The following is a 27,906-nucleotide window of genomic DNA, read 5'->3' as shown; positions in this document are numbered from 1 at the left end:
GGAAACCACATCATCCTTCCGAAAGGCCTCAGATGTAACCATAGAATTCCACATGCACCACTGTATTCGGAAGGTCAAGAACCTTTTTAGCTTATTTGAAGGGGGAAAACACACATTCAGAAATGAATTTAAATAAAAATTTAAACCCCTCCCTGCAAATTAAAAACAAAATAAGAAAATATAACAAAGAAAAACTAATGAATGACATAGAGAAAGGTGTAGGTAGCAGTTAGCACCTCAAGAACCTGACTTCATCAAGCAGGGTGTTCTGGCTTTATGAACTGCATAATTGCGGAACCTTCTTAAAAACAAAATGTGTCCTTTTTAACTCATGCAAATTGATTGATCAGGTATCCTGGTTTGGATAAGCATAAAAATGAGTTTTACCCGGAACATTAATCATTCTCCTTACAAAATGGACCACAGTCAATGGGGGCGCTGGAAAAATAGAGGATTTTCGGCCATTTGAGAACTCAAATCAGGGGCCAAAGGCTGGAGTAATCCAATATTAGACAAGTCTTCCAAGGCTTTAATGTCTTGTTGCAAATGGGTCACGTGTAGAATCGTATGATCAAGAACTAAAGGATCATCTGGAGGATTATGGAGGAGGGTGAGCAAAGCTTGTTTATAAACCTTGGCAGACATTAATGGTCTTGCAACCTGCCGACTTCTACAGAAATTTGCAACCTTGATGACATGTTTACATAGGTTTCCCAGCCTAGACCAGGAACAATCACAAAGTAAGAATTCTGAACCAGGATTCCAAACTGTATACACGAAGCTTCTATCAGTCTGAGATAAAACTTTAGCAATATGGAGATTTTGCTCATCCAATATCACATCAGCATCTGGGATATGAAGCACATTATGCCAAGCATTAGTGGATAAAGAACTGTCTCGCAGGTTCTCAAAATACCCTGTCTCTAAACTGTACTGCTCTAGCCAATAAGCTGAGTGCAATTTAGTGGATAAAGTGTGGATTAGCCAATCAACTCTTGACCAGAAATTAGCACAATTCTTCTTCAAAAGCATGGATTTTAATTTTAGATGATAAGATTCTATTGCAGCATATGGCTCGGGAGTTGACACGGGGAGTATTTTTATGCCATTAGTCCACAAATCTGCACAAGAAAGCACAGTGATACTACTATTAAAAAAACAGAAGTTATGTCCAGCATGCTCAAATAACTAGAAGCTCCACTTCACCAGTAATCATAATGAAAACAATTAATCAACTGTAGAAATGCTTGTGTGAATGTTTTCCAGCAAAGAAGATGAATGTGAGGCTGAAAAAATATGAATAGGATACAAAATCAGTGTGTTCAAATCAACAATGATTATGATGTAAGGTTACTATGACAAGAGTAAATATTTCTTCTTTGAGTACAAATTTAACCATCAGTGAAGAAATACCTATACTTGCTAGCCAACGGCTCTTGAAATAGTCCATGAAAGTACACTGGTCAACAAAAATTTGCATAAACTCTTCAACTGTGTCCATAGCATTTGGTCCACATCTTGTACAGTACAGAACCCATCCCAAGTGCCTAAACATCTCCCGTTGCACCTCAAAGTTGCAGCATTTCTTGAAAATCTTTTTTATCCAAGCACGGCGAACATGCCAGGCACATAATAGAACGCGGCACTGAAAGGCCTCTCTGCCATAAACAAGATCTCACTCCATTTGCTATTGAAGTGGGTCCTCCCCAGAAACAAAGAAGTTAAATGAAATTAAAGAAAACAGTACTAATCTCTTCACCTTACTATAGAATAGTCAAAAGATGGATCATCCAACAAAACAGCACGAGTCCTCCATCTGGGATCTTTTGTTCGAATTCTTTCAGATAGCAATCCAATCCATTTATGAATATCTATACCAACAAAAGATGAGGTGATGATCCAAGCAGCTGGAATTGCATTTTGAGATGAATCGAACACAAGTAAAGAACACACAGGATACTGCCAAGGGAGAAAAATAAAAAAACATAAGACATTCTGAAATCCAACAACACTTGGCTGAAATGATCCATTTTTTTCTAAATCATACACAAATAGAGGCTTATATAATTCATGATTATGTTGATGAAATTGGTTAATTGCTAATGATCTATCTATAGAAGTTCTAGATTTACAACATAACTAACTTAATAATAAAATGTAAATAGATAGTTCCCATTTTGAAAAGGAAAACTTTATTAAAATACCTTAAGCTTCTTGAAGCCAAATGTCGAATGGAAAGAAATGAAGTTACCATTTCCATAACGAAGCATTTGTTGAAGACTCTGAACTTGAGTTATCTTGGAAATAAAAAACATGCTTTTGATGGCGCTGGACCCATATCTTTATACTGGATTCATCATTTTTCTGCAGCTCGTGAGAAGAATTATGTATAGTCCTTTCCATGTTACGCACATCATTTCGTGTGAGAAAATCATCACAGTTTTGGTGCACATCAATTTCTGGCGTAACTCGTCAGAAATTGGTGGAGCATACATGGCTCTTGTCCCTATTAAGTATTCCATGACATGGTGCCCCGGTTTTATCTACATGCCTTCTTTGGTTATATATGATTAGGGCAAGAAGGGGCCGAGTGTATAATCTTTTTACAGTGAAATGGCAAAGGCATCCTCTCATCATGTGACGCCTCCCTGGCCTGCTCCCCTTCCCGAACGCAGGTTTTGTGCTTGTTCCGTCCTCTGTGCACGAGTCACTCTCTCGGTAGTCTTCAGGACCATAAGAACACCAGTATCTAAATATCAACATATAATTTCAAGTTAGGATAATATTTTTCCTATTTGAAGACAACTTCTGAAAGAGACGGATAAAAACAGTAAATTAGATAACTTCAACATTATCCCCTGAATACTCTCTCGTTACAATTCAGACAACTCAGCTTAAAATCACATAAACTTGAACATGGAAAGAGACATTGGACTATTAAAATAGTACAGAGACCAAGTATATTTTGTAACATGTGTTAGTAAACAAGTAACATACAGTGTATATTCAAGATAACCATCAACCCTTGGTTTAGCAATGCTCGCTTCAGGTCTCTTCCTTCTTGATTCGACACAGAAGCTAGCAGGGCATTCCGGATTGGACGATTCCCTTTTTACAAAATCATCCACTCTGGCATAAGGAACGAGGGCAATATCATCACCACCTTGGCGACCACCTTCTAATTTTGACCAATTTATATGAGCAGCACAGAACTCAGGGCAAGGAGGGTCTTGCACTGGAAGGTTTAGAATGTCATCCATTCTTGGCATCTAGAATTCATAAAATAAATAAATAAAACATATAAACAGTGATTTAAATCGTGTACCGCATCATGTGATGCGGCCGCAATATTGCAGCAATGGCGGTTGTGGTATGACACCGAATCACAATGATTCGCATCGGGCAGCAGCGAAACTGCATCCGGCAGCAACGCAAAGGCATTGGACTATATTGAATTTAAAAATATTTTTTTAATTATAAAATAATTAATACCAAAACGGCCACAATACACATCATAGTGGTCGTCATGATCGCAATTGCAACAACCACAACTACAATTTAAAACATTGCATATAAGCATTTTATGAACTCGTGCTAGGAGATGCTATAAAATCATATAGCATTATGGCGTCGTTCAATGGGGCCGACTCCATCTATTGGGATAAATGTTTGGTTGTTGTTGCAGAACACCGTATAAATAGAAAAGATGCAACAATTGTGTCTACTCAAACAAGACATATGGAAGAAGGCCAAAGTTGGATCTTTTAAGCATGAGAGTTTCCTAAAAAAATCAAAATCTCTAATTTTTTGTTCAATCATACAAGGAAGAACCTTGGTTGTTGCATTCAATCTATCTTTACGGCCCATGAAGATGTTGGGCTTCAATTTGTGGAACTTTCTTTGCCATTATTAACAACAAAGTAATCTATTTCGTAATTTCAATTTATCACATATTTCTTGCTTGTATGCACCAGTGTATATATAGACTAACATTGACAATTTGGAAATGTGCAATCAAAGACACTTATTACTTCTTTGGTGCAATTTCTCCAGTTTTTACTAGATTGATACACAAAATGGGGACTATCCATTAAAAAATAATATCAAATATATGTAAATCATGGTTGATACTTGATAACCATGACTTTGGTAAAATTAGTGCCCTATAAGCACAATTCCATTTTCCATAAAGTGCCCCATGATCATGATTCCTATTTTTCTTTTACCAAATCCTAAATTAAATACATGCATGATTTCCTTCTTACTCAGAAAATCGTGGATTACAACCACAACTTATATGTGAAATTTAAAAAAAAAATACTGATTACACACAAATTAAATATTTCACTATTATTTTAAAAATGATAGATTATTCAAATAAAAATTATAATATATTATCTGATTTTATTACCCTAATTATTAAAGGATTTAATATATATGTTGATAGTGTAAGTGATTTTTACACTGTGAACAAATCATTCACCATTCATATGTTAATCACCATTAACTTTCAAATAAAAGTAATACAAATCAATGGATGATATACTAATAATATAAAAACTTTACATTAATATTACCTATTTTAAACTCTTTATTAAATGTAGAGGGTGATCACTATGAGAATGAGATCCTCTTTCTCATATTTGAGATCAATCAGTATTTTCCAACAAATAAAAAATAACACATTATTTTATTTTTATTTTATTAAAATAATATATTAATTCTCTAAATATAAGTGGAATGCGACAACAATTGGGACACCACGTTGAAATAGGTGATCCTCATCCGATCACCGATAGACAACAGGGAGTGTCAGAATTGTTTAAAATAAACTAAAGCATTGTGGCTAGTATTAGTCTAATTATTTTTGTATTCTAACAAATTTTAAAGAATTGTTTTAAATTAAGAGCGTAATATTTATGTATTGCTAGTGTAAATATTTATATACAATCTATTTGTTATTTACATTACTTTTATCTAATAGTCATTGGTAGAAGAAAATGAATGTGATAAATAATATAATGACAATATAAAATATTCTTACATTATCATATATATTTTTCGCTTAAATTAATAATAAATATCATATGCAAAATACTTAGTATACATATTATCATTCTGATGTAACAAAAAAAAATATAGAGATTATTATGATATAACATAAAAGGGAGGGGATCCACTTTCACCCAAACTTCATATCTATCAATTATAGGAAAATTAAATGGTTTAGATCTATTCATTAATTCAAAATATTGGATTTTCGTATATTGATAAATAAAATATGAAGTAAAAACTTATTCTTGAAGTAAGTTTTTTAAACAAACCTTACTCTTAAAGTATGTGGATCTCATATCAACCAAAAAACAGTATCATTTATATAACTAAAAAATAGATATCGTTATGATATAACCAAAGAAATAAATATTATTATTATGAGAGAAGTTGATTTTTGAAATGATAATCGATAGAAATATAATCATTTTTTTTTATAGATTTGAATCTTTTAAAGAGATCTATGGAACTATAGAGATATTTGTTGTATCCTTTATACTCTTGTATTGGGAATCAGTAACTTTAAACCAAAGGGCTCATCATACACTTTATACCTCACAATTTAGCTAATGGAACTTAGGAATCATGATTTTGTGTCATAAAATATTATTTTGTGTTTTAAATAATATAAAAATATTATTTTGTGTTTTAAAATTAATTTTTTAATTATATAATACTTTTTCATTAGTCTGTGCAAAAATTTGGGACAATAATGATGACATATTATTTTTGTCCCTACTCGAAGAACCAAATATTCCCCTCCCCCGCTGTAGAAGATCACAAGCTATGAAGCACAGATTCGTCAAACATCCTCACGTGTCGGTGTCCGACACGTATCCGACATGGATACGCTCAGATTCGCGAAAGATACGTATCCATAAAGTATCCAAAAATTAAAAAAATAAAATAAAATAAATAAATATTAAGACACGTATCCAATTCGTTTTCAATAAAATATAGGATATATGGATTCGTTTTCAGTAAAATATAAGATATATAGATTCGTTTCCAATAAAACAGGATAAGATAGATTTGTTTCCAATAAAACAAGATAAAATAGATTCGTTTCTAATAAAACAGGATAAGATATATTCGTTTTCATTAAAATAGGATAAAATATATTTGTTATGGAGGACAATGATTTTAGGATAGATTCGTTTTCATTAAAATAGGATAAGATAGATTTGTTATGGAGGGCAATGATTTTAAATTTCCATTATATTTTTTACTTTGGATATTTTGATTTACACTTATAATTTTATCATATTTTATGTGTTTTTGTTATTTTATACGCGTATCCCTGAACGTATCGTATCCTGTATTTTGGAAAAATGTGTATCGACGTATCGGATACGTATCGTACCCGACACATGTATCAGTATCCGTGCTTCATAGATCACAAGCATCATTTAACTATTATTGTTAAAAAAATAAAACACCATAGCCGAGTGTTAAATATGCAAGCAACATTGTTTTGTCTAAGAAAATATTTTATTAAGAAACAGTATCAGACACTTGACAATGCTAAGTTAAAAGGTGACAAATCTTCAATTAATTGAGTACAAGATTCGCCATCTCAAGCAAAATGAAGAATTAAGTCCTCTACCTTATTACATTCATGTGGAATAAAGTTGCAATCAAACAAATCAAGTTAAAAGGCAAAGGGATCGAGACAAGATGTGATTTACATGTAATTCTAGCTGTCTTGTTTTGAGATTAATTAATTATTGAGTAAATACTCATTTTAGTCCTTCATATTTTTTGAATTTCTCAATTCTTTTAAAAAAGAAAAGACCTCAAATTGTCTCATAAATGTGGGTTAAATTAGTCATTTTATGGTCAAATTAGTTCATACCAAGTGTTATAAAACATGATAAAATGACTAATTTGACCCACATTTAAAATTTTTGGGACTATTTTAGTTATTTTCTTTTTTGAAAGAATAAACTGATAAAGTTGGAAAATATGAAGGATTAAAATGTTACTCTTAATTATAATAATAAGTCACATATAATCCATATCAATCTATTGGTTTGTTTAAAAAGATTAATTAATGTTCCCATTCAGTAAGTGAGTATGAGAGTGACAAATATATATACAATCTTATTATCATAACAAAAAATGAAAGATATTTCCAAGAATCTATTTTACCCTATAAAAGTCCTTCCTATTCTAGCTAGAATCATGTTAATTTAAATTTAGTTTGTGAAACATTCCCAAAAAGAAAGAAAAAAAAACTTAAATGGGTAGTGACTCTTAATTAGCTTGAATACTATCATTATGATTTCCAAGGTCAGTGGCTATACTTTATAATGACGCCCTTTTCCATTTTGAGATAATGTGTACCAACAAGGTAGTAATGCTTGAGAATTGAGTTAGATGGGACACTTGGGTCATCAATGAATTCAATTAAATCATGGATGTAATCAAATAGAAAGGCCATGACAACAACAAATCCATGGTGACATTGGAAATAAGCCACATTTTGTGCTTTGATGCATCATTTATGTCTTTGAGGGTGATGTTGAAATGTTTAATGGACTAATGGTGATGATGGACATTGGATTTAACAACAGTGAGTGATTGATATTTGTCGGTAATTATGGATGACAAAAATATCTGAACTTTTAATGTCTATAATAATAACTTATATGGGTACGAATATACATATAATTATAAATTTATTATATTTAAATATTATAGATAGATTATAGTATTTGGGTTAATTTCAGCAATAATAATATTTCTTAGATTGGCATAACAAATATGCATGATAGAAAAATATAATTTTGATCCCCTTGAACACTGCAGATAGATACTGATATGGTTGATGTGAATGCGTGTGTCTGGAATGTCTTCATAGTTATATATATTATCTGTCAAAGTCAAGATAGTATCATTTGGGTGTGGTATGATATCAGCTGGGTGTCATGTTTTTTGGTTCAAAAATTGGGATAGAACAAGATGCACAATAATTGATATCAACCTCAATAACATGTCTGATTTTATTTTATGTTCTTTCATTATCTAATTATAAAATAATACTTAATAAAAAACATTATAAAAATATAAACGAAAAAATATTATTTGTTAAATTTTGATTGGATAGAAATATAGAACTATGGTTTTTTTGGAACATAAAATCATTTTTGGACTTCTCTACGTTTAGGTTTGGTTTCTTTGGGGTTAATTTGTTCAAGTAAAAAAAATATAAGAAGACCCATGAGTTTTGTTGGGAAAAAAATGCTTTACCAAATTTATTCCATTTATATTTGTTACGTAATAGGATTCCTAGCATTTAAAAGAAAATGTATGTTTTGTTGAAACTGCCCGAAACTTAATTCCTAAGACGAGGCATACAAAAAAATAATTCGAAGAGATTTAAAGGTTAATTTTATTCTAATAAACTTAATTAATGATAGAACATTATGATATTATTTAATTTATTAAGTCGACTTTCATCTAAATATTATAATATAGTCGGATCTTTAAAATCCACCGAAACTAATTGGATTAATGTTTAATTATTGTTGGAAGTACATCACCTTCAAATCATAAAGCACAAAAAAAAAACTTTGTTGGCTGAAAACTCACCTTTAAAATGATTTGCTTTCAAGTTTAAAGACTATACATTATTAATATTATTAATGTAAAAAAAATTTATACCATTAGTATATTATTAATTTGTATTATTTTTATTTTAAAGTCAATAAATAACAGATGAATAATTTATTTTCGGTATGAATAATATTTACACTATCGGTATATACATATTAGATCTTCTAATTATGATAAAGAAAATACTTTTTTAATAGAAAAGGAATAATACTCTTTGAGCACCTATAAATAGAGAATTCTCATTATGATTCACACAACCCTACTTCCTCATACTCTCTTTCACCAAACCAATTAAGTTCCCATAATCCGAAAACAGAAAGATCTTACATTATATGGCATCACATACACAAGTTCCTCTTCCCATTTCAATCTCTGACCCTGAAGCTACTGTCTATATTGTTCCCCATATCGGTCCCACTCCCACCAACACCACCACCACTTCACCCAAAGCTAGTTTCTCTTTCAACGTAGAAAAAGTCAAAACTAACTTGATCCTTCGTTCAAAATGGGCTGAACTCAATGGTGCTATGGGTGACCTTGGCACCTATATACCCATTGTACTAGCCCTAACTCTAGCAAGGGACCTTAACCTAGGCACAACCTTGATCTTCACAGGTATTAGTGTACATCTAATAAGAGAGTCCATTATTTAGTCCTTAATCCTTGTTATATTGATTGAGCATTGTTAAATATACACTACAGCAAGTAACACTTTTCAGGTTTATAATACAAAGTAATGTTTAGGGTTTATAAGAGAAAGTAATGTTTTAGGTTACAGTTTGCGTTATAAGTTTCAAAAGTGTCATGGAAGTGATTTAGGAAAACATTTTTCTATAATTTATATTTATTATGTAAACTCTCTTGGACAGGTATCTACAATATCCTCACTGGTGCAATCTATGGTGTTCCCATGCCTGTGCAGCCCATGAAGTCCATCGCCGCCGTCGCCCTTGCCGACCCCTCCTTCTCCATCCCGGAGATTATGGCCTCCGGAATACTAACTGGAGGAGTGTTGCTTGTGTTAGGGGCAACCGGGTTGATGCAGCTTGTGTACAAGTTCATACCCTTATGTGTTGTGAGAGGTATTCAACTTGCACAAGGGTTATCTTTTGCATTGACTGCGGTTAAATATGTTAGGAAAATCCAAGATTTGCCAAAGTCCAAGTCTTTAGAAGCTAGGCACTGGGTTGGGTTTGATGGGTTGGTATTAGCCATTGTTTGTGTTTGTTTTATTGTCATTGTGAATGGTGCTGGTGATAAGGATCGTGGGTCATGTGGTTGTGATCATGACCATGATGGTAATAGTGATGAAGTGGTTGAGATTGAAGGAAAAAAGAATATATGTAAAGTGAGAAAGCTTATTTTTTCACTTCCTTCAGCCTTTTTAGTCTTTGTGTTGGGTGTGGTTTTAGCTTTTGTGAGAAGGCCTATGGTAGTGCATGAAATTAAATTTGGACCTTCATCTATAGAAGTAGTAAAAATCTCTAGGCATGCATGGAAGCAAGGTTTTATAAAGGGTACAATTCCTCAACTACCCTTATCAATTCTGAACTCTGTGATTGCTGTTTGTAAGTTATCATCAGATTTGTTCCCTGGAAAGGATTTTTCAGCAACTTCTTTATCAGTAACTGTGGGGCTGATGAACCTTATAGGAGGGTGGTTTGGTGCCATGCCAGCTTGCCATGGTGCTGGTGGATTAGCAGGGCAATACAAGTTTGGTGGAAGGAGTGGAGGGTGTGTTGCAATTCTTGGAGGGGCTAAATTGGTATTAGGATTTGTATTAGGAAGTTCTCTAGCTCACATTTTGAACCAATTTCCTGTGGCAATATTAGGGGTATTGCTATTATTCGCTGGGATTGAATTAGCCATGACTTGTAGGGACATGAATACCAAAGAAGATTCCTTTGTCATGCTTACCTGTGCTGCAGTTTCACTTGTGGGATCAAGTGCTGCTCTTGGTTTTTTGTGTGGAATTATTATATATGTGATTCTTAAGGTAAGGAAATGGACTAAGGGTATGCCACTTTCTGCTTTTTGGAACAATGAAACTACTGAGCAACTTTGAAGATAGAAGAATAAGTACACATGCAACATTATTGATAATTGTAAATGTAATTGTTAATCTCATAATTCCATAATTGGTATTTAATACTGAATTATGTGATGAGGTTTTATGACTCTTGTGGTGTTTGTAAGAGGAAGGTGTGTAGAACATAATTATGTAGTGATTTCTAGCTATCCCAATGTGCCTGCATATTTGCCAAAATGGTAACAAGTATGTAGTGATTTCTATCACTTATCAATAAAACTATAAAAGTAAGTTGTTTCGATTACACAGTCACTTTTTTTTTATCAGCAATTATTAATATGTTAGTATTTTGTTGTGACTGAACCCTCAACCTCTTTCATTAGTGAGACTCAATCTACAACCTCCTGCATTTTATTTCTTAAGTATTTCATCCTTGACATCAAACCGACCTTATGAATAATATTTTGGCTCTGTTGACTTGATTATGTATTTATGTTCATGATCATGTGTGTGTTTAGATTAAATTGCTGATATGACAGCAAAGAATAAAGAACAAAGAATTAATGCCATTTAACATTGTGAGTAAATTATGATGAGATAGCCAAGTAGAATAAAATTTGAAGAATTGATGCCTGATTTTTTGTCTTAAAGCCACATCATAAATATTTGGAGGAAATTTCAGATGAGTCTAATATTGATGTACTGATAGTGTAAAAAATTATGCACAATCAGTGTATCATTCACCTTTCATTTGCATTACTTTTTGTGAAAAGTCAAATATAATTGAAAATAAATGGTAGATAATTAAGTGACAGTGTAAAAAACTCTTACACTGTTGGTGTATACATCTTTTTCTCATTTTACATTCATTGAGTAACATAATTTTCATCTTTTAACTAAGTTTAGGACTCACTATCTATAACATCAAATACATATACACATGTGATGAATTATTATGTTAAATGAGACTATTGGTCAGGGACAAATCTACATCTTATTTGGATAATGTATAATGTATAATCAATGACTTTCAGTTCATATGCACCACATAATTTAATTTCACCCACGCCATAACTGAGTATGTATGTAAGGATATTAATCCAGAGGAAATTAAACACATAATCTTTTCGAGCTATAATCATCTTCAGTATTAATTAGAGAATTTCTATTTTTTATTTTTATTTTAAAGAATAAAAATGTCATCTCTAATTATAAATAAGAATATAAGTGTGATTGTAATTTGTTTTTATTTAATTTTTTTAGAATAGAAAGAATAGTTTTCATGCTTTCTTCAAAGCTCTTAAATATGCATTAAATTTACGAGACATCATTAGAGAGTGGACTTGGGCCATTTCTGTGAGTGGCACATAAAAATTATTCAATAACAAAGAATAAATCCCTTCTTTTTCTTCCATTTTTTACGTCGAAAACGACATGAATTATAGTAGAATGCAATGACTATAATTATTATAGATAAATAAATAATAAATTATATAAATATTTTTCTCACTCCAAAAGTTATAATTTTTTCTTGTTATATTTATTGATATTTTCAAAACTTGGTGTAATTTATATTTTACTTTCGAGTTATACTCTTATTATCCCACTTTTCATCCCATGTTTTTTTTAAATTCAGTTTCTAGCATGCATTTAATGATATTTGTGTTAAATTTGTATTTATTAACATCTTAAACTTTATACATCAAAACTTTTTTATGGGAATGATTACTTATATAAGTTTAAAATAACTAGACACAAACGATGCTTATATAGGCTACTGTGGATAAAAGATGTTGATTGAATAATACAATCCACTATAAAAATGTTTTGGGTGTATTGACTTAATCGCTCTTATGCATAATTGATGTGAATGGGTAAATTATTACTTTAATGGCATAACACAAAGAATACTTTTCCACTCTGAGCCAATTAATGGCATAAACTTTCCAATAAAATTTGATTTCCTGCTTGAATAATGATTATATGCTTTGATAAGTGCTTCTCCTTGATATATTAATAAGAAGTTGGTCTAATAATATAAAGTCTGATTGAATCTATAGATAAATTGAAAGTTCATTAATTTAATTTCTAAAAAAAAAATACATACTAAAAGATAATTATACATCCAAAAAACAATTAATTTTTTAATTTTTACCTATAAGATAACGGATAAGGAATTGGTGATACCAAAAAGTGTTTGTCCTTAATCTGACATTCTGGCTACAGAAGTTTCTCTCCAAAGAAATGATGGCATGACGTCATTTCAATTTCTGGATTCTCCCGACAATAGCATCTTACCATTCCTTCACAATTAATTAATTCTTTAGTGCTTTTCGAGTTACGAAGTATTGTGCCACGTCCTATCACATCGAGAAGAATTTAAAATATATGCATAGATAATGGAAAGTTTTTACATTGTCTGATATCATTTATTATTGATTTGTAATATTTTTGTTTGAAAATCAATACTAATTAGTATATGAATGATGGAGATTTATCGATATTATAAAAAACATTTACACTATCATTATATATATATTAAATCTTATTGAGAATAATTTAAAATGTGATATATTAATGGTAGATATCATGAAAGCAACCATTGGGCAATACTTGACACAACCAAAATCAAATAAATAACTAAGAATAAATAGAAAAGGGAAGACGAAAAAAATTGCTAAGAAGGGATAAATAGAAGAGAGAAAGATAAAAAATTGCTAAAGAGTTCAGTATGTCTATATCACTGAAAGGATTTGTGAGTTTTGTCCAAGTTTCGTTCGATATTTCTAGTTGGTGCAATTGTAATAAGAAATTAAGTTCACTTATATAGTTTTGATCATACATTCAAATTATTGCTTATCAATGTGAGAGATAATAGTAATGTTTCAAATATCTCAACATTAATAATAATAATTTATAAAATTGATATATGCATATATTTAATAGGGAAATTACACTCAAATCACTTAAAGTGAATTTAATTACCAACGAGTGTTGGTACAAGTGACACATGTTTGATTCTCCTTAAGCAATGTCTCGGGTTCGAATCTTGTGGTGTTGGTACAAGCGGTACATGTTTGATTCTCCGCAGTGTCTCGGGTTCGAATCTTGTGGATAAAAATACCCGTTGAGAGAATTAGCCCCACATATCTGTGAATGTTCTCTACTCAAATAGGATTGCCACCGGTATGAAACCAAACCAAAAAAAGTGAACTTAATTCCACATGGTAATCTTTATATTTTGAAAGTTAATGAATATATGCTAAAGAAAATGTGAGTTTAACCTCTCTTTCTGATAAAATAAAATATAGATGAATTACTAGTCTAGATCAAAACATGACTCAAGATAATGAATATATGCTTGAGGTAGTGTTCCTATAAATGATGTACTAAAAGATTACCCAAAATATCTCTTTTATTTTAACTCCTTACTCCATATCACAATTGTCAACTGCAATTAAAAAATAATTTAAGTATTGTTGATTTCAATGGCCAAGAATAATAACCCTTTTTGCTTTCACCAAGTCACTCACCAAATAATAGCCTCTATATACCTATATAGCACGGTGATTGTGAAGAATAAGAATAAAGATTAAAACTTTATCATGTACTCTCATAGATATGGCCCAAATGAGAGATTAACCATTGAACATGCTCATATATTCATTTTAAAAATTAGGATATTTTATCTTCCATTCACCTACCTAGATTACACTAGAGTTAAAAATAACAAAAATATTTTATGGGTAAGTTGAAAAGAGTTAAAAGTACTTGAAGCACTTGAGAAGTATAATTAGAGTGATAGGCACATTCCAATATATATATATATATATATACCTAAATTACCTATGTGCCTTTAGTTTTTATATCACCACTTTCTTGACTCCACCATGCTGTCATCATATGTTCTTCTCATTCATTTGGAGCATGACTCATTTCTCAAACAACCCTCTTTTTTATATACAAATATGTACATAGGCATATTTATTCACATATATATATATAGGTATAATCAAGTCGTATTTTTCGGTAAGGAACTAATCTCTTTTGAGGTGTATAATTATCTCTCTCAACAAGTATCGCTCCTAGAAATCAAACCTTTGACATTTTAGTTATCATAAAGATCCAGTAAGGTCTTACACCATTAACTAATATCTTGTTGGTATATATATAACATATTTTACTTTTCATGTATACTTTATATTAGAAATCAAAGAGCTAAAGAATAATGTGTATTTCACTCATTGAATTAATAGAATTTGATTGAATGATATGTAAACTTTATTTGAAGTTATAAATGGATCTTAAGAAATCATAGTTTTTACATCCATAAGAATAGTTACAAATTACTAACCTTTCCCCATGGCGATACGACCCTCCATTTAGTTGTTGTTTGGTGTTCTTGGTTTATAGAGTAACTTTTCTACCTCCTTCCCGTTCTTACTATGCTCTTCCTTAAGTGATGGCTGATAGAGCAATCTTTATGGGCAGAGATAGGGACAATGTTTATGGTCCTTTTTCTTGTTAGTATAGTGCTTCCATCAAGCACTATATATAGGCTCTTTTCCAAGAGTCTTAACATTTCATTGATGACTCTTCATCCAAGAGTTATGTCATGAAACAATGAAATGATATATCCATTCATGTCACAAGAGGCATATTTCTTACATGATAGTTTAAGATAAAAGTAAATTATATGTACATGAAAATAAAGATTAACTAACTAAAATAACTAAAACTAATATATAGAGACATATACAATATGTCATATTTATAAAAATATATTTATGTTTTTTTGTATTATTATTTATGATTAAATTTTAACTAGAATTAAAGTTTTAATATATTGTCAAAATTTTATTGATTGTTTCTATATGCATATGTCTTCACACAAATTTTTCTCTCTCAGTAACATTGTAAAGATATTTACACACACTCTATCATCCACAATTCATTTGAATTACCTTTTTAAAAAGTCAATCATAATTAAATATCAAATATCAATAGAAGGTAATATAATGACATTGTATAAAACTCATTCACTGACTATGTATCTTCCATCAAAAGATGCACGATATATAGAACAAAGTGGTTTAGAATAACACTGCCGGTTTAATCTGAAAATATGAGGCTGGGAAACAAGAAAGTTAACAAGAAAAGGTGTCATTCTATGCATTACTTGTTACAAAAACTATCATCGTTTCTCAATTTGACATTTTTCAGTGTAATATAATTGAGATAGCTAGCATGCATCCAATGATACTTCAATACTACTTAATATTTCCACTAGAAAATAGTATAAAAAACAAAATTAAAAGATAATTTAATGAATGGAATGATACTTTAATTATACTTTAACTACAAACATACATAAAGTACTCCTAATAAATTATACAAATCTCACAACTAATGCAGATATATATATATATATATATATATAATTCTTAAATAAAAGTGGCGATTACTGTAAATAAACTAAACTACAAAGGGGTCTGTGTAATTTTTTCTTTATTAATTATACAATAGCTTACGATAAATTGACCGTGTGGATAGAATTTGTTATAAATTATCTATTCTCTTTTGTTTATTTAAGCACCATCTCCTTAAACTAAATTATTTGTTGTATTTTTGTTTGGACACATGTTATGTTTTTAAGTAAGAGAATTATAATTTCTTGCTACTTAATGGAGAAATAGTAATTTCCCCTAAGATCTAAAAAAACTGATGAAAGAAACAACAAATTAATTATGCTTCTTCATTGTATAAATTGAATATAAGCTAGTATAATAAGTATGTGACATCGTCTACACACATGATTTTCTATTTTTTTAATGAGAAATCACGTTCAGCAGATCAAACCAGACAACACAGAAGACATTTTGTGAACCATGTGCAAATATACAAGAGTACTGTAATTCCATCCAAGATGGTGTTTCTATTATTCTGCTGATTTCTATTTTCATTTTCATATTTAACAGTAGAAACTGAGGTCAAGGGGAGAAAAGCAGAAAGGTAAAAGAATAGAGAAAAATCTGTACAAATATAGGCACCCAAAATTCCAGACCCATAATACCACACAGATAAGTGCAAACTCTGAATTAAGCTGATCACATGCTGGAAAAGGAGTGTGCTGAACAGTGCAATAGATTTGCACTCTGAAGCAACAAAATCTCTGCCTTCACAGATTTCAGCTCTCATGATTCATGTTTAGTATGTGGAATATCTGGATGACAAAAGGGCACGGCCATTCTCTACCAAAATCACTGCTGATCTCACTCGTTGGACTCTACGTCGCGAACTGAAAGGATCCATGTAGCTATCAAAGGGCCAGATATTCGCCTCTTATCGACCCATCACTGTTTGAGCTTCAGAAGAAGCTTTAATTGCTTCAGCAGTCATAAGAGCAACCACAGCCTTATGAACTGCCATATCTGCTCTATAAAGCAAGCTCTCGGCCCTCTCTCTCTTCAATTTGGCAACTTTTCGTGCATGCTGTGCTGCACCAGAGGGGTCACGCAATTTAAGCTCTTTGAGGTCTGGACCATCCATTTGTTCAGTCAAATGTCTCTGATGGCCATCCAACATATACTGTCTGTGACCTGCCAAGTCATAGCCAATATGCCACCTACTAACCTCGTTTCTGTTCCCGGGCCCTGAACCTCTAGGACTATAGGAATTCATTTGTGAATCATTATGATGCATATATGAGCCGAATTTCCTTGACTTGCTCTTGTGATATCTCCCATTGGTGCTCATAGAATAATATCCCCTCATACCAGCATCCCGTGGTGAGAACACCCATGGCGAAGTTTGAGCCAATGGAGACTCGTCCAGGGAATCATAATTATGGCCTGAGAATACAAACCTGTCATCACCAAGCGCATTTCCATTTGGTCTTCTTCCTGAGTTTACAACAGCCAGATGTAAGGAAAAGTTCATAGTTTGTTCAAAATGTAATATAAATTAATCTGGTAGCAAACCAAAAATACTCACCATAAGTGTGGAAACCATCCTGTTCGTAGAGAGTACTGTTTGAATGCCCTGAGACTGAGATTCTCTTTTGTGATCGATGTTTTGATGATCCCTTGTTCACTACTTCCAAGCCCCTTGGTTTCAAGCAAAAAGCAAACATTGGTGGCTTCTCCAAAGTCGCAACCTTATCCTGGCATCCATTAGAAACGGGGACATTGTTCTTGGTCATGGCTACTTCCCATTCTCTCAGTCGTTGCTGATATCTTTGCCATAGAGGTGGCTGAGAAGAGTGTAAAAAGTTAGAGGTAGAATTTCAAGTTTTCAACCAAATAATAGCCAAGCATACATATCATGTGAGTGCCCAAAAGAAAACACAAGGTGAATGACATAATGCCGCCACATTTTAGGCCAATCAATTGCAAAATTGCACCCACAATTGTTATATAAACAGGAAAAGTAGAAGATTGACAACATTACATATTGGAACCATGTAATATAATAATGGTACAAAACACGAAAATGCTTTGCCAGAATCAAAGATAGACATAGTTTTATGAAAAACAGTAGGCAGAATTCTAGATGAGAGGCACCCGGAATCCATCCAAACATAAAAACCAGCGTGCAGCTTTTCAATTACTAAAACACTGCATTGTATATGAAAAGCATCTGCCATTATATTGTTTGAGTAGTATACTCTACAGTGTCTTCATACTGCATCATATCTGTACACTTATTTATTCTACATGTGCCTCTAAAATCTTTTCTTAGGAAGATTTCCTCTTCAGCTACAGTTATCTCTCCCGGATCCCCATAACTGTTGTGTATAGTATTGTGAAAAAACTTTGCTTCATCTTTAACTTTTTTGAACTTAAACAACTTTATCTTTTTTACTGATTTTTAAAGTCCTTTTCTTTTGGATTATCTTTCCCAATTGTCTCTGCAAAGCCGGTCTATTATCCTATGTAAAACAATTAAACAGTACCAGAACCAGAGACATATTCCTAAAACTCAAATGATAATATCATGAATTGAGATGGTTATTTAGACAGTACCTGAAAGTGCCGAATTAAAGCCATTCCCTTCTTCCGCCTTTTTTGCTGCCAATGTTCATAAATGATTTTGGCTACACGCGAGGACCCAACACCAACCATGAGTTCTTCTATTTCAGTATGTGTAAACTGTTCACACTGCTGGGCATATGCAGCCTTCTCAAACATGTCCATCATCTTTTCAAACATCTCCTCTGAGATCCCACCCATGTCACTGATGTCTTTTTCAGCATTTTGAATAGCCAAAACCCACTGCTCATCCTCACTATCCATGTCATACAGGACATGCAATGGATTCAGAGCCATTTCTACATCTGTTTCAACTTGTCTGAAATATATAGAGCTCTGAATGAAAGTAAGTTCAGGTTCATTATCATCATTTTCTTCTATCAAAAGAACACCAGGAATAGGAATATTTTTTATTGATGCAGCACGGATGTTCCGGTTGTAGCATTCCTCATGCATCTCCTTGAAAAGAGCCCATTGACTCCTATCAGGAAATTCTAAGATCCAATCCTTCCCTCCTTTCCACATCATAGCATGTGTGTAACGATTTGTTGATCCAGTCTGCAGAAACTGATGTGCTTTGTATGAATATCTTGTAATTCCTCCAAGTTTTATAGAAAGTTTCCACTCATTATGGTCAAACAACTCCAATACAACTAGGGCACCATTATCTCTCCACCCTTTATCACCTAAAGTAATCAACACATTTGCATCACAAGACAAGAACTCCAAATTCTTTTCAGGTCCCCCAACAACATCCAATGACTTCTTATCATTAGCCTTTCTAATTCGTGTGATAGGTAATCCTTTCTGATGATGGTTTCTATGTCTTGAACCAAAATCATACTTGGCATAAGGGACCAAATAAGATACTTGTGTTCGTGGCTTCTTAGGTCTGTTTCTGAAACCATTGAGAAGTGGATCAGCTTTCCCCTTGGACCACCCATGTGATTGGAATCCCAGTGGCGAGGAACTATTTTTGCTATGATGCCAAGAACTTCTAGGCGCAGTTGGATTAGGGCTTAGAATGACACCTCCATTTATGTTGCAAGAAAAATCAGCAGGGTGTTGGGCATCATGCACATTAGCATTTTGAGAGAGAATTTGATGACCACAGTTAGACGGGCCAATTAACAAATCAGACCCAGCACAAGGCAATCCATCACATGTAGTGTCCTTCGATAAAATCAGCATTTTCTTCGGATTAAATTCCAGATTCCTGTTAGAGCAATCATCAGTGCTATAGCAATGATCCATCATCAGATCAGAGTCTTCCTGATCATCTACTAGTGCACGACTATAGTAGCTTAAATGGGTTACTGCTTGCTCCATCAGTAATTTAAGATGCAAGCTAAGAAAAAATGTAGGTGCAGCTGCGAAAGAAAGAGAAAACGGAGGAATTTTCATCTTGCCACCATCAGACTGATTTGTATCAACCTGACTGAATTCCTTGCAAGCACCCAGAGTTTTAATACTCGGCCTGATCCTCTTGTGCATGACCTAAAAAACAAAATAAATCAAATTGCATTTTCTTTTGGATGTTTTAATCGGATACCACATTTCGATATTGCAACTGTATTCGTGAAACATGAATGAGATGATCGATATAGAATTACTAATCGGGAAATAAGAAAGCTACCTTCGATAAAGAGGGCTCACCCCTGATGGAAGTAATAGGATACTCACTTGACCCATTCTGAAGTGATCGGATGTTATCATAGGTGCACTCAGAGAGATGGAGCTGCTTACTGAGTAGGCAGTGTTTCTTAAACTTCGAATCTAACCGCACCCACTTTGACTTGTTCACTCGGGAGAAGTTGTAATATGCAAACACAAAAGGCTTCTTTCCAACATGAAACCCTGAAAACCTGAATCTCATAGATGTAACTGGCAACTGCAAGTCAATATACTTCCCTTGGTCCGTGGGTCGATGAAATACCCTGAGGACCCAAAAAACAAAGGATGTAGCCATCATCAAGCAGCCTTCAAATATTAGGAATCTGAGCCCAACATCATTATCGACAAAAAGCATCTCTAGATGAACTCTTGGCCACATGGTATTTAGTGTACCATACTGGAGCAGCAGAACAGCACGGAGCAACCACAAAATATCTGATCTAAATGAGCCATTCAACACCAAACATGTTGGATAGTGCAGGTCGAGTTTTAATGATGATGACCCTAAGTCCAAAAAAACATTAGAAACTCCTGCATTGTATGTGAAGCACAACGGCCCCTCAATCTCATCCCTCCTATCATTTGGTTCTCTTATATCCATAGCGCCACCTCCACCAATAGGGTTAAAGGAAATGGAACAAGATACACCTACATCAACATTTTTCTCTTCAGAGATATGAGGCAATGTTGGGGTTGGTTTGCGAAACCGCTTTCTAAAATAAACAATAGGCGATTTGTCAAGTTTAGATATGATTCTCTTCCCAGAATGATCGACTAAATTATCTGCTGGTGCAGAACTGCTGGCTGGATTACTTTTACTCTCTCCCAGGGAACTCTTAGCTAAGCATCGCTGCACTTTTAAAGGTTCATCATATAACAATGATGAGGCAGTATTTGGAAAAGTAACAGTACTTTTACACTTCTTAGTTTCATGTACAGGAGAAGATTTAACCCGGTGAGAAGATCGAGACAACCAAGAGATTATAGGCTCACTGTCCGTAGAGCTTTCACCACGGCTGTCATTCTCTGTAGTAACTTCTCTTGTATGCCTATCATTTCTGGCCTTGCTCCCTTTTAGCTGATCAGAGCTTCTACTTTTCAGTACTGCCCTTTCCCCCCTTGATTTTCCAGGAACTTCACTAGGAAATAACAGAAGCTTGAACTTCTCTGTATGGAGATTAATCCATTCTTCTTCCCGATCGTCATATTTGATATGGTGAGCCTTTTTATCTTCGTCATAGTCATTGACAAGGCCAATATACCAACTCTGGTCCAGAGGCCAATAAACCTTAATTCTCCGGTTCAGTATCCAATATGGATCCAAATCACATAACAAAAATTCATAAAAATGTCGCCGCTTCCTGGAACTACCCTTCTCTCTGAGTTGTTTCCTTGGTCTCAAGGCTCTACCAGCTGCGTCAACTGATGCTGATTCTGAACCCAACGGAGACATCGACCCACGACTAATAATATTTCTATTAGAAGAGATCGACGGATGCAAACCATTTGCTGATGGCAATGTGGAAGCCTTGCTACTGGAAGAAAAGGCAGCACAGTTTGGATCAAACCGTGAGGAAAGCATCATTGCTGCATTTTCCTCGAGATTCTCCTCATCATCTTCACGTGAATGATCAGTTTTTCTACCATTAACCAGAGGCTCAGCTTCCTTTGCAACCCTAACTCTATCTGGAACAGAAGCTTTTCGCTTCCTGTCCTTCTTCTGTGGCCTCTTTATAGAGGAATCGCCACTATTTACAACAGAATGAGAGGCATGGTCCTCATTACCCCTGAACTTCTGAACTGAATTGGAATCACCACTCCTACTTTTCTTAAATTTATCAAGATCTTTCTTCTTTTTACTCTTCGAAGACCCAATACCCTTCTCCAAAACATCACTACTTAACTTAAGTATGGGATTATCATGGCCATTGACAACTTTACAGCTAGGATGCCCTGCCAGAGTTAGGGCTTGAACAACTTCACATTTCTTCCGCCTCACAAAATCCCTCTTTCGCTTTGGAATATGAACAACATCCTCGTCAGGATTTAGTGAATCTTGGTTAACTTCAGTAGTGCTCCTTGACCCCTGTCTGGCCTCCGATTTCAAGTCAGGCTCTTCGTGACATTCTTCATCACCATTCTTCTTAGTGCTACCCTCTGCATTATCAAAGCTACTAAGAGACAATTCCTTTCTGCTCTTCTTTCTCTTATGACCCTTCTCATCGCCACCTGAAGGACTGCTACCTTTCCTCTTTAAATTCTTCTTTGGAGTCTCTTTTGACAATTTTAATTTATATAAGCTTTTCAAATCAGATGATTTTGATTTTTTTGGAATTTCAGCACCATGAGAGTTCCCTTCTCTATCTTCCATGAACAACCCAAAGCATAGACCAAAGTTCTAAATTTTTCACATTCCATCATACATAACTAAACGCTTTTTTCAGATCTGAAAATAACAAGCATGATAAAAATTAAACTTTATCCCACAACCAAGCAAAAAAAAAACTAAGATCAACCCGAATCTCACATGCGTTGGGAAAATCCAATTAAACAATCCATAATTCATCAACACAATATCACAATAGATTCACAAACATACCTGCACCGACAAAACAAACCAGTCAATTCTACCCCCAAATTACGAAGATCACGACCATGAATCATGACTTAATGTACAAATCTCATCTCAACGATTTTAAGCCCTAATTGAATCATCGATTCTGAAACCAAATTCACGGATAATTTGGATTTGTGTTGTGACGGAGAACTAGGGTTTGTTCTGTTTTCACGAGCAAGGGTTTTTAGATCGAAAATACGAAGAAAAATAATTGAAGTAATAATCGAAATGGAAAATAGCACGAACGCACGAAGATTGTTTCGGCTCGACACGTGGATCATTACTGTCCGTTAGGTTGGGAATTTTTGGTGTGGGTTATGATCCGGTGTGTGTATATCTACTATAAGTAAGTTAAGACAAAAAAGTTGGAACGAAATTGATTATATAAACGGCTGAGATTGGATGTGATGACGTGATGACCACGAAGATTCTTTAATGTTCCAGCGGTTGCATGAGATTTAGAGTAGGTGATCAGATTAAATGCGGGTTTTGGTTATTAAATACAAAGTGAAATTAATTTCCACTGTACTTCGGTATTGGGCTTCATTTTGAATGATGAGTATTTAGGTAATTGAACATGTGTAATTTCTATATTCAAATTTTACTCTTACTATTATATAAATATAAAAGGTAATTAAACATGTATAATTCTTTTAATATGATGAAGTTGCAAAAAACACAATTTCACTTTCTTAACTCTTGATGGGGTGAGAGTTTCAATGCCTTCATTAAGTATTTATCCTTAACCAATATCTCATTATTCATTCAACCTCCCTCTTAGAGATTATAATTGATTTATCATTACAAGAAAAACCTCTTATAAATACTCATGCCACTATTTATGAGAGATTGATCAGAAAAATCATGACCATAATTTGTATTGGATTGGGGGCCATTGAATTGAATGTAACAAATATATCTCTAAATTGAAGAAAATGTGTAATATGTATACACTAATAATGTAAATGTTTTTTACATTATCAACAAATCACCTACTATTAATTTATTAGCTATAATTAATTCTCAATTGTGAATAATATAATGACAGTGTAAAATGCACAAATTTAAACTCTTGGAGAAAACCAAATTTAAAGAGAATATATAAACACTATAACACTAAAAGGATAAGAAGGGATAGACAACTTTTAAGATTAGGATCCAATGACTAATGTGTAAAGACAACAGACTTACCTCATTGAATAACTCATCTAAAATGTAGTTTAAGGGACCACAAAATTATAAGATATAACATATCTATTTTGTATGAATATTCAACTACAAATTATAATATTTAATACAACTTATTATATTTGTTTTGATATTCATAATATCTAGACTACACATTATAAACGGGTACATATTTATTGTTCCACAGTTTGTGATACTTCATATGTTATGAGCTTATAATTGGTTAGAAAAATATATTTAAATTAAAATTGGGAAAAAAAAATCATATTAATAAATCATATTTTAGGTTTGGTAAATTGGGTAAAAATAAGTTAGAAAACGTGAAAATGATGCCTATTAAAGCTTTTTGTTGGTAATGCTAACTTCATTATCTTCTCCGTTTTGCAGTTATAACCCTAATTGGAACATCTCTCTCTCTCTCTAATATATATAATCTGCTGAACAACGAATTTTCCAACTACATTTTTCTTCGATAAATTAATAAATTTGTGCATAATTTATTTTGATAATCAAAATAAGCATTTCAAATTTGATAAATTTGGAAATGGTTGGAGGTGGAAGCAGAAAGGACAAAGGTTCATTGATGATCAGCAACACCAACGTGTTTGCAGCGTTAGATTCTCTCAAGAAGAAGAAGAAATCTGATAAGAAATCGGAAGGTAAGTCCTCAAAGGGATCGGAATCGGAATCGGAGCCACAAGTGTTTTGGGCTCCGGCACCGTTGAATGTGAAATCATGGGCTGATGTTGATGATGATGATGATTATTACGCCACCACTGCACCGCCTCAATCTGTTTGGAATGTTCCCCAGCCACACAGTAATGTTCCCAAACATGAAAGTTTTGAGGTATGTTCTTCAATTCTATATTTTTAGTGATGTTGTTGTTGTTCTGTTTTTTTATTCAATTGCTATGTATTTGTATGTTTAATTTACTTTAATTGTTTCATGCAATATTGCCATACATTCCATTATGATTTGGAATTTGGATATACTATAGGATATGTGATTTGGATGCTTGGTGAATTAGGAATGTCTGGAATAGAGTTTGAACTTTTTTATTCAGTAAATTGATTACTATGAATCTAATATACTCATCTATGGAATATTTTGTTGATTCTTCTTATAAATAAATATAAACAAGAAATATTTTGTTGTAAAAGCCTGTTGTTGGATTTTCCACACTTTGTCCATTGAGAATCCAGTGATCGACAATTCTTCACAAAATGACAATTACCATTTGTTGTAAATGCAACAGTGGTCAAGAATTTATTTTAACACCCATTATGCGCATGGATTGGAAACTGCCATTCCGCTTGTGGGGTAAGGATGCGTACATCAAGTGGGTACTTGTGCACTGAGCCGCCCATTATGTGCACGGAAAGGAATGAAAGATCCTGCTTGCTACTCGATAAGCCTTTAATTATGTCTATTGTTAGGGAATTTGAAGCATTATGGTGTTTCTATTGGCCATTTCAGTCTAAATATATTAAATGGTTTCACTTACATATTTTCTTGGTTCTCCTCTCTTCTAACTATGAAACTATCCTAAATTTGATCAATTCATCTTGTTGGGGTTTCTGTTGGTCTTCTTCTCACGTGTCCTAGTCCATTTTAGGCATAATTCTTCCATCTTTTCCTCAGTAGGCGCCACTCCTACTTTCTGTGTAATACATTAACCCATGATTATATTTATATTGTATGCTCACTCATCCAATGTAAAGTTCTCATATTTGCCACACTTATCATATGTTCTTGTTGGCACTTCATTGTCCAACATTTAGTACCGTTAAGGATTTTGTTTGCATTATGGTTGTGCAGTAGGATTTTGCTCTTACCTTGATAGGTACCTTTTGATTGGAAAGTGGAAATAATACCTGAAATATTGCTTTATTTCATACTCCCAGTTTAAATCCTATAATTTTCATCTCCATGCTCTATAATGTAATGAAACAATTTTTTGTGCTTGTGGAACAAAATGTTCGGGGATGCGAACTATAAATTTAAAATCATTATTGTTTACAAATGAAACACAAGGATGCTACGGAAGTTTTGAGGGTGCTTCCGTGCCCCTTAGGTAACACCCGATTCTGCACCTGGTATCATTACTGCTCAGATGGCTGGATGATTTTTCTGTTGTTCCAGATTTGGTACTTTATGATTGATAGGGTGTTCGCTGTGCAGGATAGTGAGAGTGAAGACATGTTAGATGAAGGGGATGATGATGTGGAGGAAGAGCATGATCCCGAACCAGATTACTCTATGAAACCTGAACCAGAGCTTCAGAAGCATAATGAAGTTCCTGCAGCACCAAAGGAGGCAGAACGTCACCTTTCCAAAAAAGAAAGGAAGAAGAAGGAACTTGCTGAGCTTGATGCTCTTCTAGCTGATTTTGGAGTTACACAGAAAGAGAGTATTGGTCAAGATGAGTCACAAGGTAACAATGTAGAACTTTGTGCCATATTATTTTCAAGGTTAAATATTTTAGGAGTTAAGGTTATTGGTCGAACATGGCATGCCTTACCTCTTTGATGTTTTTTTTTTATTTGTAAATTTTCCATTTCATTTATCCTCATTTTCTTCTTTTTGTACTACCATGTTTTCTGTTTAACTATGAATTGTTTTATTCAATGTTTGTTTTAATCAGCGAAAAGTAGAATTTCGGTGCTTGTCAAGATGCAATCATTTTAAGTTGCTTATTGTTGTTGAATCTGAACAACATCCTCGTCAGGATTTAGTGAATCTTGGTTAACTTCAGTAGTGCTCCTTGACCCCTGTCTGGCCTCCGATTTCAAGTCAGGCTCTTCGTGACATTCTTCATCACCATTCTTCTTAGTGCTACCCTCTGCATTATCAAAGCTACTAAGAGACAATTCCTTTCTGCTCTTCTTTCTCTTATGACCCTTCTCATCGCCACCTGAAGGACTGCTACCTTTCCTCTTTAAATTCTTCTTTGGAGTCTCTTTTGACAATTTTAATTTATATAAGCTTTTCAAATCAGATGATTTTGATTTTTTTGGAATTTCAGCACCATGAGAGTTCCCTTCTCTATCTTCCATGAACAACCCAAAGCATAGACCAAAGTTCTAAATTTTTCACATTCCATCATACATAACTAAACGCTTTTTTCAGATCTGAAAATAACAAGCATGATAAAAATTAAACTTTATCCCACAACCAAGCAAAAAAAAAACTAAGATCAACCCGAATCTCACATGCGTTGGGAAAATCCAATTAAACAATCCATAATTCATCAACACAATATCACAATAGATTCACAAACATACCTGCACCGACAAAACAAACCAGTCAATTCTACCCCCAAATTACGAAGATCACGACCATGAATCATGACTTAATGTACAAATCTCATCTCAACGATTTTAAGCCCTAATTGAATCATCGATTCTGAAACCAAATTCACGGATAATTTGGATTTGTGTTGTGACGGAGAACTAGGGTTTGTTCTGTTTTCACGAGCAAGGGTTTTTAGATCGAAAATACGAAGAAAAATAATTGAAGTAATAATCGAAATGGAAAATAGCACGAACGCACGAAGATTGTTTCGGCTCGACACGTGGATCATTACTGTCCGTTAGGTTGGGAATTTTTGGTGTGGGTTATGATCCGGTGTGTGTATATCTACTATAAGTAAGTTAAGACAAAAAAGTTGGAACGAAATTGATTATATAAACGGCTG

General features: G+C 33.4%; 3 protein-coding genes, 1 long non-coding RNA gene and 1 pseudogene across 8 annotated transcripts; 2 read left to right on the top strand and 3 right to left on the bottom strand.

The window, feature by feature from the left end:
* On the bottom strand, positions 161-3,844 carry LOC109343699 (annotated as a pseudogene).
* LOC109343698 (molybdate transporter 1-like) lies at positions 8,955-16,139 on the top strand. Of its 2 annotated transcripts, XM_019582126.1 has the most exons (3): positions 8,955-9,285; positions 9,540-10,749; positions 16,115-16,139. In XM_019582126.1, exons 1-2 carry the CDS (start codon positions 9,003-9,005, stop codon positions 10,733-10,735), a joined length of 1,479 nt encoding a protein of 492 aa, XP_019437671.1. In that variant the 5' UTR covers positions 8,955-9,002; the 3' UTR covers positions 10,736-10,749; positions 16,115-16,139. The 2 variants fall into 2 exon arrangements, with proteins under 2 accessions (XP_019437671.1, XP_019437670.1); XM_019582125.1 differs by lacking the exon at positions 16,115-16,139 and having other exon boundaries at positions 9,540-10,998.
* LOC109343695 lies at positions 16,553-22,847 on the bottom strand. The gene is made up of 4 exons (XM_019582119.1): positions 20,366-22,847; positions 18,724-20,226; positions 17,693-17,951; positions 16,553-17,601 (listed from the first exon to the last, which is right to left on the bottom strand). The coding sequence occupies exons 1-4, from the start codon at positions 22,772-22,774 to the stop codon at positions 17,042-17,044; spliced, it is 4,731 nt and encodes a 1,576-aa protein (XP_019437664.1). The 5' UTR covers positions 22,775-22,847; the 3' UTR covers positions 16,553-17,041.
* LOC109343696 lies at positions 24,551-26,879 on the top strand. 4 transcript variants are annotated; one of them, XM_019582124.1, is made up of 4 exons: positions 24,552-24,753; positions 24,786-24,858; positions 24,889-25,055; positions 26,391-26,877. In XM_019582124.1, the coding sequence occupies exons 2-4, from the start codon at positions 24,792-24,794 to the stop codon at positions 26,736-26,738; spliced, it is 582 nt and encodes a 193-aa protein (XP_019437669.1). In that variant the 5' UTR covers positions 24,552-24,753; positions 24,786-24,791; the 3' UTR covers positions 26,739-26,877. The 4 variants fall into 4 exon arrangements, with proteins under 4 accessions (XP_019437666.1, XP_019437669.1, XP_019437667.1 ...); XM_019582121.1 differs by having other exon boundaries at positions 24,551-24,858; positions 26,391-26,879; XM_019582122.1 differs by having other exon boundaries at positions 24,786-25,055; positions 26,391-26,876.
* On the bottom strand, positions 27,015-27,729 carry LOC109343697. The gene is made up of 2 exons (XR_002107247.1): positions 27,494-27,729; positions 27,015-27,340 (listed from the first exon to the last, which is right to left on the bottom strand). It is a non-coding gene; the product is annotated as an uncharacterized LOC109343697 (long non-coding RNA).

The sequence above is a fragment of the Lupinus angustifolius genome, chromosome LG03, assembly GCF_001865875.1.
Source record: "Lupinus angustifolius cultivar Tanjil chromosome LG03, LupAngTanjil_v1.0, whole genome shotgun sequence".
NCBI classification, from domain to species: Eukaryota; Viridiplantae; Streptophyta; class Magnoliopsida; order Fabales; family Fabaceae; genus Lupinus; species Lupinus angustifolius.
Note: the sequence above shows the minus strand (reverse complement) of the source record. Positions and strands in the feature narration are given on the sequence as shown.

What these genes read in the sequence shown, in the direction of transcription:
- LOC109343698 (XM_019582126.1), top strand. Translation starts at nt 9,003, where the DNA reads ATGGCATCACATACACAAGTTCCTCTTCCCATTTCAATCTCTGACCCT. An exon ending in CACAACCTTGATCTTCACAG is followed by an intron (nt 9,286 to 9,539) that starts GTATTAGTGTAC and finishes TCTCTTGGACAG; the next exon opens with GTATCTACAATATCCTCACT.
- LOC109343695 (XM_019582119.1), bottom strand. Translation starts at nt 22,774, where the DNA reads ATGGAAGATAGAGAAGGGAACTCTCATGGTGCTGAAATTCCAAAAAAA. An exon ending in CTTTAATTCGGCACTTTCAG is followed by an intron (nt 17,952 to 18,723) that starts GTACTGTCTAAA and finishes CACTCTTCTCAG; the next exon opens with CCACCTCTATGGCAAAGATA. An exon ending in GGATGGTTTCCACACTTATG is followed by an intron (nt 17,602 to 17,692) that starts GTGAGTATTTTT and finishes TTGTAAACTCAG; the next exon opens with GAAGAAGACCAAATGGAAAT.
- LOC109343696 (XM_019582120.1), top strand. Translation starts at nt 24,753, where the DNA reads ATGGTTGGAGGTGGAAGCAGAAAGGACAAAGGTTCATTGATGATCAGC. An exon ending in CCAAACATGAAAGTTTTGAG is followed by an intron (nt 25,056 to 26,390) that starts GTATGTTCTTCA and finishes TTCGCTGTGCAG; the next exon opens with GATAGTGAGAGTGAAGACAT.